This window comes from Syzygium oleosum, unplaced genomic scaffold, assembly GCF_021117445.2.
Source record: "Syzygium oleosum isolate NSW1041296 unplaced genomic scaffold, Sole_v2.1 Sole_v2.06, whole genome shotgun sequence".
NCBI lineage: Eukaryota > Viridiplantae > Streptophyta > Magnoliopsida > Myrtales > Myrtaceae > Syzygium > Syzygium oleosum.
In genome coordinates, this window is record NW_026607490.1 from 11,511,456 (window position 1) to 11,527,566 (window position 16,111).

General features: G+C 43.1%; 3 protein-coding genes across 3 annotated transcripts; all 3 read right to left on the minus strand.

Moving 5' to 3' along the window:
- Positions 1-1,019: 1,019 nt before the first annotated feature.
- On the minus strand, positions 1,020-3,546 carry LOC115690580 (uncharacterized). The gene is made up of 5 exons (XM_030616979.2): positions 3,399-3,546; positions 3,082-3,152; positions 2,864-2,908; positions 1,714-1,811; positions 1,020-1,375 (listed from the first exon to the last, which is right to left on the minus strand). The coding sequence occupies exons 2-5, from the start codon at positions 3,133-3,135 to the stop codon at positions 1,297-1,299; spliced, it is 276 nt and encodes a 91-aa protein (XP_030472839.1). The 5' UTR covers positions 3,136-3,152; positions 3,399-3,546; the 3' UTR covers positions 1,020-1,296.
- Positions 3,547-4,503: 957 nt separating this feature from the next.
- LOC115690603 (polygalacturonase At1g48100) lies at positions 4,504-7,568 on the minus strand. Its single transcript, XM_030617010.2, has 6 exons — positions 6,872-7,568; positions 6,380-6,547; positions 6,194-6,238; positions 5,888-6,095; positions 5,713-5,794; positions 4,504-5,271 (listed from the first exon to the last, which is right to left on the minus strand). Exons 1-6 carry the CDS (start codon positions 7,307-7,309, stop codon positions 4,755-4,757), a joined length of 1,458 nt encoding a protein of 485 aa, XP_030472870.1. The 5' UTR covers positions 7,310-7,568; the 3' UTR covers positions 4,504-4,754.
- A 4,418-nt stretch (positions 7,569-11,986) lies between these two features.
- On the minus strand, positions 11,987-15,118 carry LOC115690579 (polygalacturonase At1g48100-like). Its single transcript, XM_030616978.2, has 6 exons — positions 14,415-15,118; positions 13,924-14,091; positions 13,737-13,781; positions 13,430-13,637; positions 13,255-13,336; positions 11,987-12,796 (listed from the first exon to the last, which is right to left on the minus strand). Exons 1-6 carry the CDS (start codon positions 14,853-14,855, stop codon positions 12,295-12,297), a joined length of 1,446 nt encoding a protein of 481 aa, XP_030472838.1. The 5' UTR covers positions 14,856-15,118; the 3' UTR covers positions 11,987-12,294.
- Positions 15,119-16,111: the final 993 nt, after the last annotated feature.

Sequence of the window (16,111 nt, forward strand, 5' to 3'; positions counted from 1 at the left end):
ACCCATAATAGGATGAATGAGGATGCTGAATAAATAGGTTAATGTCCTGTCACATGATACAATGCACTCATTCTAAACAACGGGAAGACTTATGGTGACGTTTTGCTGTTGTAGCGGAGAGAAGGAACACGACAGACAAAATGACAAGCATTGTTAGTAACGATCGCTAAGAAGTCGAAGAAATGAAATCATCAACGTCAGAAGCATACGTAACGCTCTCGCCCTCAGAGCCCCAGGTTCATAATGAAGTGAAATATCAAGTGAAGACCGCACAGACAAATTGATGAGAGTAACCTGTAGAGAGAATCATTTGACGAAGAGAGCCTCTGAATCAAGCACCCATGATATGATTTTCGATAGGGACAGTGACTGTATATGTCCTGTTGATACAGAAGTTCCACCCTCCAAGGCTGACAAGAAAGTCTTCATTGCAGTGAGAGGACCAAGAGGGAATGATTTGGAGTTTGAATCATAGATGTTATAGTGAATGAAAGTAAAAAGTAGTGGCCATGTTCCTTCCCTTGATCTAGATAGCATCTTAAATGGGGACACTCATCTATACGAAGCAACACAAAGGGTCCATGTCACTTGATCTATATAGCATCTTAAATGGCGTCACTCATCTAGATTTGCCTTGTAGAATCTTTAAACATTTTGTTCTGCAGCGTCTCTGGTGAAGTGAAAAAATTACCCCCTTGCAGAAGCAGATCTAGCAGTGATAATAGACTGAATTAGCTTGGAGATGTGCTTTTCATCTTTGCTTATGCAATGAGGAGGTCAGCAATATTCATTTTGACCTCTCGATTTCACTCATCGCCCCAACCAATTTGAGTACGTCAAACAGCTGCATAGTCAAAGGGTCCATGAACTTCCAGCCTTTTCAAACTTCGAGTCGTTCAACAAAACAGTCCACATTTATAGCAAGACTACTGTTTTTATCATAAGACAGTTCTTCAGATATAGGCAACAACTAGAACATCACACTTTTTCTTTGGCCGGAAACAACCATAAATTGCTCATTGCTGTGAAAATCGATCGTGCAGTCAAATGCATTTCTGTTCTGAGTTGTGACATTATCACAAATTGTGACCATATCCATTGGTAGACCTCCAATAGCGATCCATTGACCCTTGTCCTGTTCTACAATGCACTTGCAGTTTTATGTTACCATCACACTCCATTGCAACAATGGGGAATACAAAAAGAGGAATCTTCTGGCCACCGAAGCTAAATTTACTTCATAGACAGTCAAAACCTCGTCAACAAGTCCATTGAAACATATAATGAACAATGACATTACGAGCCTTTGCTGAATTTGCGACCAGTCATCTTCTCTGATTCATACAATATATGGTTTATCAGCCCCCTTGCCGCACTGAAAATAAGAAAAAGATCTAGTTAGAACCTTGGAAACACTTCTTCAATCAAGATACCAAAATAGGAGTTTCGCATTTTGTTCATCTGTAAATTTTTGAGGAAGGTCCTTCGGCAGTCTAATGCTGGATCCCACCAAATAAAAGAGAATCTAACAAAGTTAACAATTACCAAAGCTCATATCGCCTAATCCGGGTCCCCGCAACATTATGAAGATAACACGCATAAAGAATTTCATCATATAGTGTTGAATCCTTTCCACATAAATCCTAAACAATTTCCTTTTCTTTGAAAGAAACAAGACTGTTAATGCTACCAAATAGGCATTGTCAAACTCACTCATCCTTTAGTTTTTGGATTTTCTCAGGATCTGTCTCATGCATGTGCCTTCTAAATTGCTGCCTCACCAAGTCGACAAGAAGCTGAGTATTGTGTTGCTGCACAAATGTAAGAGAAGAGAGAAAAGTCAGTTTCCCAGCTGCACGAAATACGAAAAGTGTATACATGGAAGAAGTGGGCTCAAATTATATACGATACTCCTTGCATAAACAACTTTCAAATTTCAGCAAACATTTCAATTAAACATCATTAGTTCAGAAACCATAAATTTAAAGAACCAATGACAAAATTAAGACTTAAATGTGGCAGATGAATGAAATTTTCCAACTTCCATATCATGATCTTGCCACTTAGGCCATGAAAGACTCACAACCAAAAGCTTGACCAGTGTATATACAGCAACGTCGCGTTCTCATTCCTTTTTTGGTAAATATTATCTTATTGAAAGTCCTCTCCAAGTCAATTAAGAACATCAGACAGCATAAAAACCACTCGTCAGTAGGTGGTGTCCATAAAGAGGGATATGCTTAATGAGAAAGTAGAGTCCATCCAACTCAAATTAAGACAGTGAAGGAGTTGAGACCATAGTATGTAAAAAATATGAATTTCTGCTACTTGTATTGCAGTCGTAGGGTCAAAGGGAAGCATCTGGTCCAACATGCCAAATTACACATATAAGCTCAAATTTGCCGAGACATCTGTTTTATGCCACTACATATGGCCATAAAAAACTTTAGCCTGCCTTCCCCGCCTAAGGCAGATTGGCCTCAGAGGGAGGCAAATATTTAGTCAAACAGGGTATGATCTAATTTCAATTATTCCGATTCATGGTAGCATTCACTTGTAAAACCAAAACTTCAACTTAATCAAATAATGCAAGCAGATAAAACGGAATTATAAAAGACAATGTCCCTCTTAAACACACTATCATTCACACAAAAGCCATCTAACAAGTTTTAAGCAATGAACCAGAAAAGCGCAACAAAAATTGAAGCTACCATCATTGCTTACGCAACAATTCATCGATTTGCTCGACTCAAAAGAATTCAATTTCGAAATGGAAACACTAATCCAACATGCCATTCACTTCAGCTAATATTAGCTAAAATCTATATAACCAACAAAGTCTAAGGAAGAAAGGAGGGTGTACCCGATGCCCTATGTATTTCGCTCTTCGAAGGCACTCGCGATAAAGCTGCAACGACCAATAGGGCGAACAATGAAACTTTAACACGAGCAATTACCAAAAAATGAAAAGACAAGAACAGCATAATATAATTGGATTAAAATAAAGCAGACCAACATGAAATGATGTAATTTCTTAACAACAACGAATGAGAAACATATGAAAGAGGAAAACACACTGACCCTTAAGACATTGTCCGCGAGCTCAGGAGGCAAAGCTGTTTGCAGAGACGGCATCTCGACTCTCTCTCCACCTAATGCAAAACCGGAGAAGGAGATGAAACCCAGATGGAAATCAACAATTGTTTGCGCAAGAACTCAGAGGGGAGGGGAAGAAAAACCAAAACTTCGAAAAGATCACGGGGATATCTCAGGATCGCGCGTGTATCAACTTCATGGTATCGGAATCAATGTTCAAGCTCGCCTCGCTCGACTTCGACATGCCATATTCAATAGCCATACATCGATGAACAGGAAGGAAGGGAGGAAGAGGAGTGTACCTGGTTAAGCAGCAGCTGGAACTGGGATTTTGGAGAATGAAGACTGCGAATTGAGAGAGTTCCTGTAAGTGTAAAGATGGTGATGCAGTGGAACCGTGGAAACGTTGTTTAGGCGATGCAAACGGGCCTGGCCAGGCCGGCCCGAGAAAGGGAGAGAGGTTTTCGGTACTAGTCTACCTTCTGCTGCATAAGGCCTAAATTAGGCCGACAATTCATGTCTTCGTGTTAGATTCGTATGATACAAATTCGTGTTTACAAAGTACCTTTCACTGAAAATGGACGACAACGTGTGTTGATGTCGAGTCGAGTCGTGTCATGACATGTCGAGTTTAGATTTCTTTTCAAGAAATTCATGTTGTTTTAGGAAGCGTCGCCCCTAGCCTCAATAACAATGAGGGCCGGCTTGCTCGAGTCGTCAATGTGATCTTTTTAGCTTGGGTGATTAGACATGCGTGCGTGAATATATGGTGGAGACTAAGGCACCTAAAAGTCTCGGATGTGCACTTGCGACTTTGAGTCTAAAGCAAAGTTCAATTCCTCTCTGTTCGATCAACAACAACCGATTCCTCGTGAGAGGCAGGAAATTTGCAGAAACTTAACTTCGTTTTAGTTAGGCACAAGCATCACCATCGTGGTTTATGCGCGGCTGGCTCAGACTCTAGTCCTCTTGTGTGACTGGATAGCTACTTTCGACACGATCATTATATCACGTGGATCTGAAAAAAAAACGAACATTGGAGTCACTAGTTAAGATGGCTATGTGTGGTTCCAGTAAGTATCAAAGGACGAAACCTTCAATAAAAGAGACAGCAAGGGTTCTAGTATGACACGGTCTGTTTGCTCCTGCAAAAAGCTAGCGAAACTAGTCTGTTTGCTCCTGCAAAAAGCTAGCGAAACTAACTTTCGTGCATAAATTCTTGGTTGAGAGCTGGCAGCCCATTTTGGTGGCCTCTGCTTGGTTCATTATCATGACTAGAGTGCCCTCATGTTGCCTAGGAATGCAACACCAGCGTAAATGGGCTACTAGGGACAATGAAATTCAAGGGTCCAAATCTGGTGATGGTATGAATTGTCACACCTCTATAAAAATATGTATTAGAAACCAGAATCCAAAAAATTACCATGTGGGAAAAAAGACAAAAATCCCCTAATGAAAAAGGTGAAAAGGAAAGAGACCCAGTAATACTACCATACCTCATCACACAATGGGGATAAACCCTAGGAGGGATGGAGCCTAATGGAGAAAAGGAAAAGTCTAATGGAGACCTAAATCCAGATAATTGGCTCCTGATGTGCCTCTATACAATTGTGGCAATTTCATGTCACTAGTGAAATTCATTACGCTATAATGTCTCATCAGTCCTTTCCTGTCAACCATAAGCTAGCAGATCTCTCTACCGCAGTCTGAGGCATCCCATCTTGCAAGCAATCAATGGGAGGGATGTTCATGGTCTCCTGGACCCCGTAGGCGTTCCAGCAGAAAGGGTCGTCGACCAGCTCGCCCACGTGAGGCAGCAGCTCGACCTCCGACACTATGATGTTGGTGCACGCCACCGTGTCGCTGCACGCAAAGTGGATCGGCGGGCTGATCATGTTGTAGGTGCCCTTGATGTTGCAGTAGGAGAGGTCGGCCACATACACAGCCGAGGTCTGGTTCGGGCAATCCTTGTAGCTGCAGTAGTACTGGTCCACAATGATGCAGTTGCGCACGTTCTCCATCCGGATGTTCTTGTAGGAGATGCCCATGACCGACCCACTACCCCCCTGCCACGTCTTGATGCGCAGCCCGTTGTCAGAATCCCTGATCACCGCGTTCTGGACTGTTATATTTGAGACCCACGCCTTCGAGTTGTTCGCTCCCAAGCTCCCGATGCTGTCATCAAATAATGCGAATGAGTAACTCGGTTCTTTTTCTACATTTCATGTGGTCCTTTCTAATGATTGTGGCCTTAAGAAGTGTACGGCCGGAGTATTTCCTAGAAGCTCCTACAAAAAGCTATCCGTCTTCCCTGTTCAATGTCCTAATTAATTATATCATCCACATAAAGTGATTGTTTACAAAACAAAACTACTTTTACCCGTGTTTTCTTGAGAAAAAATGGGGCATTGTGGGGTTGCAAACAAAAAGTACTAAAGTTCCTAATTTTAAACCTTTTTTCCTAAGATGACTTGTTAGTGAAGACATATACTAGTTCCTTTGCTGTGAAAATCTGGTACAGTTCTTAAAAAAGCTATTTTCTTCGCATTTCTTTGGTAGACATCAGATGATCTAGCTTGTTTGGAGGGGACTCATTGTGATTAAAAGAAAGGGTACCTGATCCCATGACTTGGCCCACAAGTAACCCCCTCGATGTGGACATCCGAACCTCCGGTTCCGATGGAGATGCAATCATCACCTGTTTATATCATTCATTGTAAGGAGCCAATAAATGAAGCAATGAACAAGTGTAATCTTGAGATAAATGAAACAGTTTAATTGATTTAAGTACCATTTGAGATCATGCTGTTGTAAATCCCCACGGATTTAGTGTTCCCTATGTGGATGCCGTCTGTGTTGGGGCTAAGTTTTGGGGAAAATATGGATAGCTCATCGACCAACACTCCTAAGCAGCCGTTGAACGTCATGTGGAATTGAGGGCTGTTCTGGATTCGTAACCTGTTGACTGCCAAATTCGAGCTCATGAAGAATAGTATCAACTGAAATGAACCATATAAATACTGGTCAGCACTCTAAATAGAAAAGACAATAGTATATCTATATTTGACTAGTTGGAGTCATGGATGAATTTACTTACAGTTGGGCTGTCGCACGGTCCCGGTAAAGTTGTCCCATTTGGACCCTGAAACAATGACAAGAATGTGTAGTTTTAGAGATAAGTTTTTTTTTTACCCGACTTGAAGGGTGAAAATGTTGTGTTGCAAAAAAATTTGCTTATACAGATGCTGATACAATAATTTGACATGTTGTAGAGTTCAATCACCCTGTGGGGCTTGCAAGGAAGATCCCACCACGGCTCACCATTGCCTTCAATGGTTCCCTTCCCCGTCAGAGTCATGTTGTCGAGCTGGTAGAACACAAGCCATTGCTTCTTGCTATCTGCTTTCGGCCAACAATCCGGTCCATTTGGCGGCATCAAGACCCCATCTACCTGTGTAAACATTTGATAGTTTATATTAGCAACAGAAATGTTCATAAAATGTGTCTTAAAGAAACATGCTTAGAGCTTTGAGAAGGGAAAAGTAGACTACTTTTTCTGGCTGTAAGTTATCAAATGATTTGTGAAATCACTATGTTGTCCAATGACTTGTATTCATTCTCGAAAGAATATATTTGTCACGTTTCAAATGGTTTAACTAGTGTTGGCCAAAAAAAGGAAGAGTTTTACAAGTGCTTCAGAAAAATGTACTGGAGTCATATTAGCGATCTTTAAGGATATAAATGGAGATGAAGTTAAAATTTTGCCAATGCTGACTTGGAACACGAGCCCCGGCTTGCACGGGCCTGAGAAGTTCATGGAAGTGGTCTTGAAAGTGTAGCCCAAGGGAGCGAGGACTACGCCCAACTCCACGGCGCATGCTGCCTTCCAGGCTGCTTTGAAGGCGGGAGTGTCGTCAGCCAACCCATCCCCGACCGCCCCGAAGGCAGTCACATCAAAGATGCAGCCGGAGCTGGAGTTGGACGGCTCAGGGCTCGGGTCGGACGGCATGGTCGGCACAGGCGAGTATGTGGGGGATGGAGGGGCAGGGTCCTGGGCATCAGGGGGAGGCATTAGTGAGGTTGAACTCGAGCCCTTGTCAGGATTCTTCTTCTGCCCCTTGCGGTAGTAATATCTTCCTTCCGCGTTGCTGGCATTTTGGAGGAACAAAGCCAGGACAATCCAAATGAGCACCAATTCTTGAACTATCTTCATGGTAAGTGAATTTTTTGGAGGAATTAAATCGAATTGACCGCGTGAAAATGATCTCGCTCTGTGATGTTGAATGTCTCAGCCTCAGGTTGAATCCTAGGAGTTGGTTATTTTGAGCCCATCTTCAAGATGCAAAATTTCAAGAGATCTAAGTGCTTGCTTTGAACGAATAATGGAGGACAAAGAGAAGAAGCAAAATGAATGAGAGGGAGTATATGAATGAGGGGCCTCAACTGAAGTGGCTTGGCATAGGAACATTCTTGAGGCATCATGGCCTCTGAATATATAATCACCGGAGATCTTCCTGGAGAAGCAATGGGTCTTGTGGGGAGACGCCGACACATGTCGAGTTCTGGTTGATGCGATTATCACCATCTCTAAGGAAAAGTAGTTGGTGTTGTTGGTGCCTTTTGGAGGGGCTTTTTTCTTTTAGAAGCTGGTTTTTCTGTGGCAAATTTTTGGCTGTGTATTATGTTCTTACGTGGAGGCTTCATCTTACTTTGTGTGTGTCTCTCTCTCTTTTGCTATTGGCTTTTTGATTATAATAATGATGATGGTCATAATAACATTTTCCTCTTGTTTTAGTTCTATGTATTGTGGTCCGGAGATGTCTCTGTTTGTCACATTATTCTGCTTTTCCCTCCACTATTGCAATTGTTTTTTGTTCTGTTGGGAATTCGCATCTTCAAACAGTTTCAAACCGGTCTCGTTTTCTGGAAAGCCTTGCAGGGAAACCAAATTCTCGTCTTTCTTGTACTACAGAAAGGCTTTTCAGGCACATGGGGATATCTACCCTGCACCCTTCGTGGAAATTTGTGTAGATCTCACTGTATTTTAACGCGCAATTGATGATGTGATAAAAAGAGCCTAAGCAATCTTTTCTAATTTTAGAATGACAGAACGTTATTACACAACTCGACGGATGATCATGACAAGTGAACAGAAAGAAAACAAAGAAAGAAAGCTGGACTAGAGGATTTGGCATGTCTCCTGGTGATGCATGGCACACGAGTTCCTTGTTCCCCTATTTGGTCAGCGATTTGCCAGAGACACAAGTGCACTTGCCGATAGATCTCCATCAGCCATCACCACCAGAAGATCAAAACAAAAGATGTGGATGTTGCTGCCACTTTATTACGCCACAAACGCTCTAGGAATAGATTTTGCTGCAATTAAGCCATCAACCGTTCTTCTTTTTGGATTTCTAAGGAAAACTTCAAATAAGGGGGCCATTTTCTCATCAGAGACCCAAAGTGTACTTTGTTTTAAATAAGAATTTGAGTTGCCTAATTTAGTCTCAAACCGTTGGAGGAGGGGCACTTTTGGAGCAAAAATTTCTGGATAAAAATTCCCCAAAATGGGTTCATTTCTTTCCCAGTTTTATGAGACCAGTGAGCAAATCCCCCTTAACTGCGATCCCACCTTGAAGGCCGTCGCTCGACAGCAAAAGAAAACAGAGGGAGGGAAAAAAGAAAACAGAGGGAATCCAACGAGCGAAGAAAGCGGCGAGGTAAAAGAATGAAGGAAAAGGGGAGCCGGCAATACGCAGACAAAAAGAGAGAGAGACAAAGAGGGGGAAAGCTTGAGAAGAATATGCATGGGACTTTGGTAGGTGGAGGATTCAGTGGATTGGGCAAGGAGATATAAGAAAACAAAGAAAGAAGCAGAGCTGCCAAGAGAGTTAGAGATATGAGTGGAAGACTAATGCTTGATATGGGAGAATATCCGTTACCCTGTTCGTGGATCGTCACTGGCCTTGAGGAGGTGCCGCGACTCCAAGTATCGACCCTTGGATAAGCCTTTGTCGAGCCATATGCACGTGTCACGGGCCGACAAATCCTAGGCCATGGAATAGTCAATGCCGCACTTGGTGAGTCAAGAACACCAGGCCAGCCTACCGTCTATAAAAATAGTACGACGAATTGCATTTTCATATTGGATCATACCATGCCCAGGTTAACTTGGGCATTCAGTCCCTCGAACGAGACATATAGAACAAATCAGCACAAGAATTGGTTTCGGCCTGCCATAACTTTATCAAAAGAGTAATATCAACTCTCGATTAGTTTGTGAATAGAAGGCCAACCCTGCCTCTATCCTAGAACTTCTTGCACAAATGCCCTATTGCCACTCCTACCAACCACTTGTATCATCCCTTCTGTATCACTCACTTTTCTCTTCGAAGACATCAAGCTCCACTCACAAGGGTACTAGAGTACGGGAGAATCCGGTCCATGACACGCATGTTACACTTCTCCGGCAAGGAGCATTTGTCATTCAATGTTTTATTAACGATTGTTTGACAATATTTTTGGAGACATGCAATTGCAATTCTAAAGCCTCTAAAGGTGGGGGAAAAACACTAGAAGCGCCAAAAACTTGTATACGGCGCTTATTTTAGTGCCAAATGTTTTCACTGGCTCACTTAAGTGCCAAATCGGAGGAAAAACAATCGCTTAAGTGCCAACAGCGAGAAATTTCGACCAAATTAATACATGGCTTTTATAATTAAAATTTTAATTTGAGTTGGATTTTTTAAAAAAAAATCAATCTACGTAGCATTTCCATGTGTATATTTTGATTTTTTAAATATTTTTCCTGATTTTTTTTCCTTCTTCTTTTTCTACCTTTGGCCGGTGACCGGACATCAGCCACCGGCCATGGCCGGCCGCCTGGCCTCGCTCGGACGAGGCCACCGTTGCCCGCCACAGGCAAGGCTCGGCCGACCCTCGTCTGGGCGAGGGCGGGCGAGCCTCGGCGAGGGTTTGCCTCGCCTCGCCTCGCCTGGGCAAGGGTGAGCCCCAGCGAGGGCTCCCCTCGCCAAATCCGGCGAGGCCGGCCCTCACCCAGGACACGATGGCCTCGCCGGATCTGGCGAGGGGAGCCCTCATCGAGGCTCATCCTTGCCCAGATCCGGCGAGGTCGGGGCTCGCCCTTGCCCAGGCAAGGCGAGGCCGACCCTTGCCGGGACTTGTCCACCCTCGCCCAGGCGAGGGTCGGCCGGGCCTCGCCTGCGGTGGGCGACAGAGGCCTCGTCCGGGCGAGGCTAGGTGGCCGGCCATGGCCGGTGTCCGGTCATCGGCCAAAGGTAGAAGAAGAAGAAATAAAAGAAAAAAAAAGGAAAAAAAGAAAAAAAAATCAGAAAAATATTTAAATTATCGAAAAAAATATTAAAATATTATTAAAAATTGTCTCCGTCAGCGCCGACGTGCCACGTAGGACTGAGAAATTAATAAAATATGGTCACATCAGATTTCCGGCAACCAAAATCGGAGTTGGCACTTAAGTGATCGTTTTTTAAAAAAAGTGGCACTTAAGTGATCCGAAAAAAACTTTTGGTACTAAAGTGAGCGCCGTACACAAGTTTTGGCACTTCTAGTGTTCTTTCCCCCTCTAAAGGCTTTTAGCCCAAGGCAGGTCCGAAGGAGTTTCGGGTTTTCAACATTTCCGGAATGCTAATACATTTTTTTCTTTCAACTTTACTCTCGCTAAACTTTCATAATTCAAGAAATGCCCCTCACCTTACGTGACGCGGCAAAGGTTTGAGGTTTTTTTTAAAAGAAAAACAAAAGTCATTTACAAGTATAGTTTTTTTCAAATGACATTTAAGTCAAAATTGCTTCCTAATATGTTTTTAAATTATACTTTATCAAATACTATTTACATTTTGCAAAAACCCTTTCACCTAAAGTCCTTTACATCTCGAACTAAACACACCCTTCGCTTGCTAGCAAAAACATACCTATGAATTTGGGTAGAGAAAGGGAGACTCTCCTTTTAAAGGGAAAAAAAATTTCATAGAGTAAAAACAAAAATGATGGAATGCTTGGCCGAATAGCCCGTGAGAGGCAGGAATTCATAGAGACTGAAACTTCATTTTAGTTAGCCGCAAGCGCCGCTTATGCCCGGCGGGCAGGACTACTGGTCCTCCTGCATGATGGGGCACGTGGAGAGAAAAAAAACGAATAATGGAGTCACTATCTAAAATGACAATGTGTGATTCCTGTAAGTAACAACAGACGAAACTTTAATAAAGGTGACAGCAACGGTTATTATACGACAAAGTTTCTAATCATTTCCTAATTCTGTTTGCTCCTGCAAAAAGCTAGCAAAAGCTAACTTTCGTGCGTAAATTCAAAGGGAGAATGACACGAATAGCTCAAAAACTTTAGCCTAATATATATAATATGATTTTTGAACTTTTAATTAGTTCAATGTGAACTTAACCAATGTGCAATATCGTCCCCGAACCTTTAATTTCTTCAACATGGTTCCTACACTTTTAGTACATGATCAAGTTAGTATCCTTCCATTAATTCAAGTTTAGGGACAATATTTAACATTTTCATATATTTCAGGGACTAGATTAAACATATATCAAAAGTTCAAGGACAAAATTGAACAAATTGAAGTTCAGAAACAATATTGTACATTAGGCTAAAGTTCAGAGACTATAAACAAATTAAAAGTTCAGGGATTATATTACATGTTAAGCCAAAGTTCAGAGACCATTAGTGTCATTTCCCTAAATTCAAATGGGTGAGAGCTAATAGCCCAGTTTGGTGGGTTTGCTTGCTTCACTATCATGACAAGAGTCCCACGTGTTGCGTGGGCATGGAACAGTGTTAATGGCTACTAGGGACAATGGAATTCAAGGGTCCAAATTGGCGATGTTATGAATTGTCACACCTCTAGAAAAATATGTATTAGAAAGTAGAAATCCAAAATACTACATTGTAAGAAAAAAAGACAAAAATCCCCCAATTAAAAGGTGAAAAGGAAAGAGACCTAGTAATACTACCACACCTCATCACACAATAAGGGGATAAACCCTAGTAGGGATGGAGCCTAATGGGGGAAAAGGAAAAATCTAATGGAGACCCAAGTCCAGATAATTGGCTCATGATGTGCCTCTATACAAATGTGGCAATTTCATATGTCGCTGGCGAAATTCATAATGCTATAATGTCTCATTAGTCCTTGCTTCCCTAGCAACCATAAGCAGAGCTCTCTGCCACAGTCTGAGGCATCCCATCTTGCAAGCAATCAATGGGAGGGATGGTCAGGGTCTCCTGGACCCCGTAGGCGTTCCAGCAGAATGGGTCGTCGACCAGCTCGCCCTCGTGCGGCAGCAGCTCGACCTCCGACATTGTGATGTTGGTGCACGGCACCGTGTCACTGCAGGCGAAGTGGATCGGCGGGCTGATCACGTTGTAGGTGCCCTTGATGTTGCGGAAGGAGAGGTCGGTCACGTACACGGCCGAGGTCTCGTTCCGGCACTCTTTGGAGAGGCAGTAGTACTGGTCCACGATGATGCAGTTGCGCACGTTCTCCATCTGGATGTTCTCAAAGGAGATGCCCGTGACCGACCCGCTCCCGCCCTGCCACGTCTTGATGCGGAGCCCGTTGTCGGACTCCCTAATTATCACGTTCCGGACGGATATGTTCGAGACGCAGGCCTGCGAGTTATGCACTCCCAAGCTCCCGATGCTGTTATCAAATAATGCGATTCGGCTTAATTTTCAGGATCATCAAAATCTGTTCATTTTGGAGCATGTATATTTCGTGTTTTCTTTTCTATGGTTGTGGCCTTAAGAAGTGCAAGACCAGAGTACTTCCTAGAAGCTCCTACAAAAAGCCATCCATCTTCCCTGTTCAATGTCCTAATTAGTTCTATCATCCATTTAAATTGATTTTTACAAAAGAAAGCTACTTCTACCTGTGTTTTCTTGAGTTGCAAACATTAAATACGAAATCAATTTTAAAGTTCCTGACCTTGAACCGTTTTCCTCATATGACTTGTTAGTGAAGACATATGCTACTTCCTTTGCTGTGAAAATCAGGTCCAGTTCTTAAGAAAGTCATTTCTCTTCTTCACATTTCTTTCGTAGACCTCAGATGATCTAACTTGTTTGGAGGGGACTCATTGTGATTAAAAGAAAGGGTACCTGATCCCGTGACTCGGCCCGCAGGTAACACCATCGATGTTGACATCTGAACATCCGGTTCCGATGGAGATGCAATCATCACCTGTTTATATTATTCATTATAAGGAGTCAATAAATGAAGCAATGAACAAGCGTACTCTTCAGATAAATGAGATAGTTTATTTGATTTAAGTACCATTTGAGATCATGCTGTTGTATATCCCCACGGATTTAGTGTTCTCTATGTGGATGCCGTCAGTGTTGGGGCTAAGTTTCGGAGAAGATATGGACAGCTTTTCGATCAACACTCCTTCGCAGCCGTCGAACTTCATGTGGAATTGAGGGCTGTTCTGGATTCGTAACCCGTTGACTGCCAAATTCGAGCTCATGAAGAATCGTATCAACTGAAATGAACCATAAAAATACTGGTCAGCACTCTAAATAGAAAAGACAATAGTGTTTGATATATCTGAATAGTTGGAGTCATGGATGAATTTACTTACAGCAGGGCTGTCGCATGGTCCCCGTGCCGTTTGTCCATTCGGACCCTGAAATTCCAATGACAAGAATGTATAGATTTAGAGACAAGTTTCTTTTTACCCAACTTGAAAAGTGAAAATGTTGGGTTGCACAAAAGTTGCTTGTGCAGATGCTGATACAACAATGTGACATGTTGTAGAGTTCAATTACCCTGTGGGGCTTGCAAGGAAGATCCCACCACGGCTCGCCATTGCCTTCAATGGTTCCCTTCCCGGTCAGAGTCATGCTGTCAAGCCGATAGAAGACAAGCCATTGCTTCTTGCTATCTGCTTTCGGCCAACAATCCGGTCCATTTGGCGGCATCAAGACCCCATCTACCTGTGTAAGCATTTGAAACTTCATATTAGTAACAAAAAAGTTCATATAATGTGTCTTAAAGATACATGCTAAGAGCTTTGAAAAGGGAAAAGTGCGCTATTTTTTTTTTGGCTGTCGGTTATCTAATGATTTGTGATATCGCTATGTTGTATAATGACTTATATTCAATCTTGAAAGAAGACCTTGTCACATTCCAAACGGTTTAACGAGTGTTGCCAAAACAAGAATAGTTCTAACGAGTGCCTCAGAAAATGTACTGGAGTCATGTTAGCAATCTTTAAGGATATAAATGGAGAGGAAATTAAAATTTTGCCAATCCTTACTTGGAACACGAGCCCCGGCTTGCACGGGCCCGAGAAGATTGTGGAAGTGATTGTGAATGTGTAGCCTGAGGGAGCGAGGACGACACCTGACTCCACCATGCATGCCGCCTTCCAGGCTGCCATGAAGGCAGGGGTGTCGTCAGCTGACCCATCCCCGACCGCTCCGAAGGCGGTCACGTCGTAGACGAAGCCCGAGCTGGAGCGGGACGGGTCGGGGGTCGGGTCGGACGGCACGGTGGGTGCAGGCGAGTAGGCGGGGGAGGGAGGGGCAGGGTCCTGGGACTCAGGGGGAGGCACTGGTGAGGTTGAACTTGAGCCCTTGTCAGGATTCTTTTTCTTCTGGCCCTTGTGGAAGTGATATCTTCCTTCCACATTGCTGGCATTTTGGAGGAACAAAGCCAGGACCATCCAAATGAGCACCACTTCTTGTACTATCTTCATGGTAAGTGAATTTTTTGGAGGAATTAAACCTAATTGACCGGGCGAAAATGATCTTTGCTCTGTGCAGATGAATGTCTGAGCCGCAGGATTCAATGCCAGGAGTTAGTGTTCTTCAGCAGCTCCTGAAGATGCAGAACTTCAAGAGATCAATGTGCCTGCTCTGAACAAACAGGGGAGGGACAAAGAGAAGAAGCAAAATGAGGGAGAGGGAGTATATGAATTAGGGGCCTCTAACTGAAGAGGCTTGGCATAGGACCATTCTGGGGCACCGTGGCCTCTGCATTTATGCTCATCAGAGATCGTCCTGGAGAGGCAATGGGTCCCGTGGAGCGACGCCGACACGTATCAAGTTCTGGTTGATCCGAGCATCGCCATCTCTAAGGAAAGGCAGTTGGTGTTGGCGCCTTTCGGAGGCGATTTTCTTCTTCTTCTTTTTTTTCTTTTTGAAGGCTAGTGGTGGTTTTTCTGTGGCAAATTTTTGGTAGGGTGTGTTTGGTTCTTAGGTAGGGGCTACATTAAATTTTGCGTGTGTGTGTCTCTCTCTCGTTTGTTCGTGTTTTATGCAATGACAATAGTAACAATTTCCTATGTTTCAGTTCTACGTTTTGTGGTCCAGAAATTATCTTATTGTGTGTAGCTTATTGTGTGCTCGCGTGCATCTTCAAACAGTTCCAAGCCTGTGAACGCTTTGAGGTCCTCGTCTTCTCAATAGCCGTGCAGGGAAACCAAATTCTTTGCTTCTGGGGAGTTTGCTTGTGCTATGGTAAGGCTCTCGTGCACATGGGAATATCTGCCACGCACCCCGCTTGTGGCCAAACCGCCCTCTGTTTCCTTGAAAGACAAAATGTTGGGCACCCGTACGAACGATGTGGTAGATAGAATCGATTACAAAATTGAAATCGCGAGAACTTTTCGTGGAAATTCACGTGGTGGATCGTGCGATCTCGATTGATGATATGATCTAGTAAAATGAGTCGAGGTCTGAATGTTGCTGCCCCTAAATAACACTGCGAATCCTTCAGGAATAGATTTTGTTGCGATTGAGCCATCAACCCTTCTTATGGGGTTTCTCACTTTTCATATGGTAATATTAAGCATTGGCATATGAATATGATTTTAGCAATCAAGCAACGTTTCCATGCACACTTGGTTTCTACCTAACAAAATCTATGCGGGTCAAATTGCCATCCCCCAATGTTGCATAGTACCTTAAAGCAATCATGAAAAAACAGTTCATTCAATCGATACACCACATG

Bases quoted from the DNA above. Each gene is read 5' to 3' on its own strand.
- LOC115690603 (XM_030617010.2), bottom strand. From the start codon at position 7,309: ATGAAGATAGTTCAAGAATTGGTGCTCATTTGGATTGTCCTGGCTTTG. The intron at 6,548-6,871 runs GTCAGCATTGGC...ATGTTTACACAG, and splicing joins AGCCGGGGCTCGTGTTCCAA to GTAGATGGGGTCTTGATGCC. The intron at 5,272-5,712 runs GTACCCTTTCTT...ATTTGATGACAG, and splicing joins GGGCCAAGTCATGGGATCAG to CATCGGGAGCTTGGGAGCGA.
- LOC115690580 (XM_030616979.2), bottom strand. From the start codon at position 3,135: ATGCCGTCTCTGCAAACAGCTTTGCCTCCTGAGCTCGCGGACAATGTC. The intron at 2,909-3,081 runs GTCAGTGTGTTT...TGGTCGTTGCAG, and splicing joins TCGCGGACAATGTCTTAAGG to CTTTATCGCGAGTGCCTTCG. The intron at 1,376-1,713 runs GTGAGTTTGACA...TCTTATTTTCAG, and splicing joins ATCCAAAAACTAAAGGATGA to TGCGGCAAGGGGGCTGATAA.
- LOC115690579 (XM_030616978.2), bottom strand. From the start codon at position 14,855: ATGAAGATAGTACAAGAAGTGGTGCTCATTTGGATGGTCCTGGCTTTG. The intron at 14,092-14,414 runs GTAAGGATTGGC...ATGCTTACACAG, and splicing joins AGCCGGGGCTCGTGTTCCAA to GTAGATGGGGTCTTGATGCC. The intron at 13,638-13,736 runs GTAAGTAAATTC...GGTTCATTTCAG, and splicing joins GACCATGCGACAGCCCTGCT to TTGATACGATTCTTCATGAG.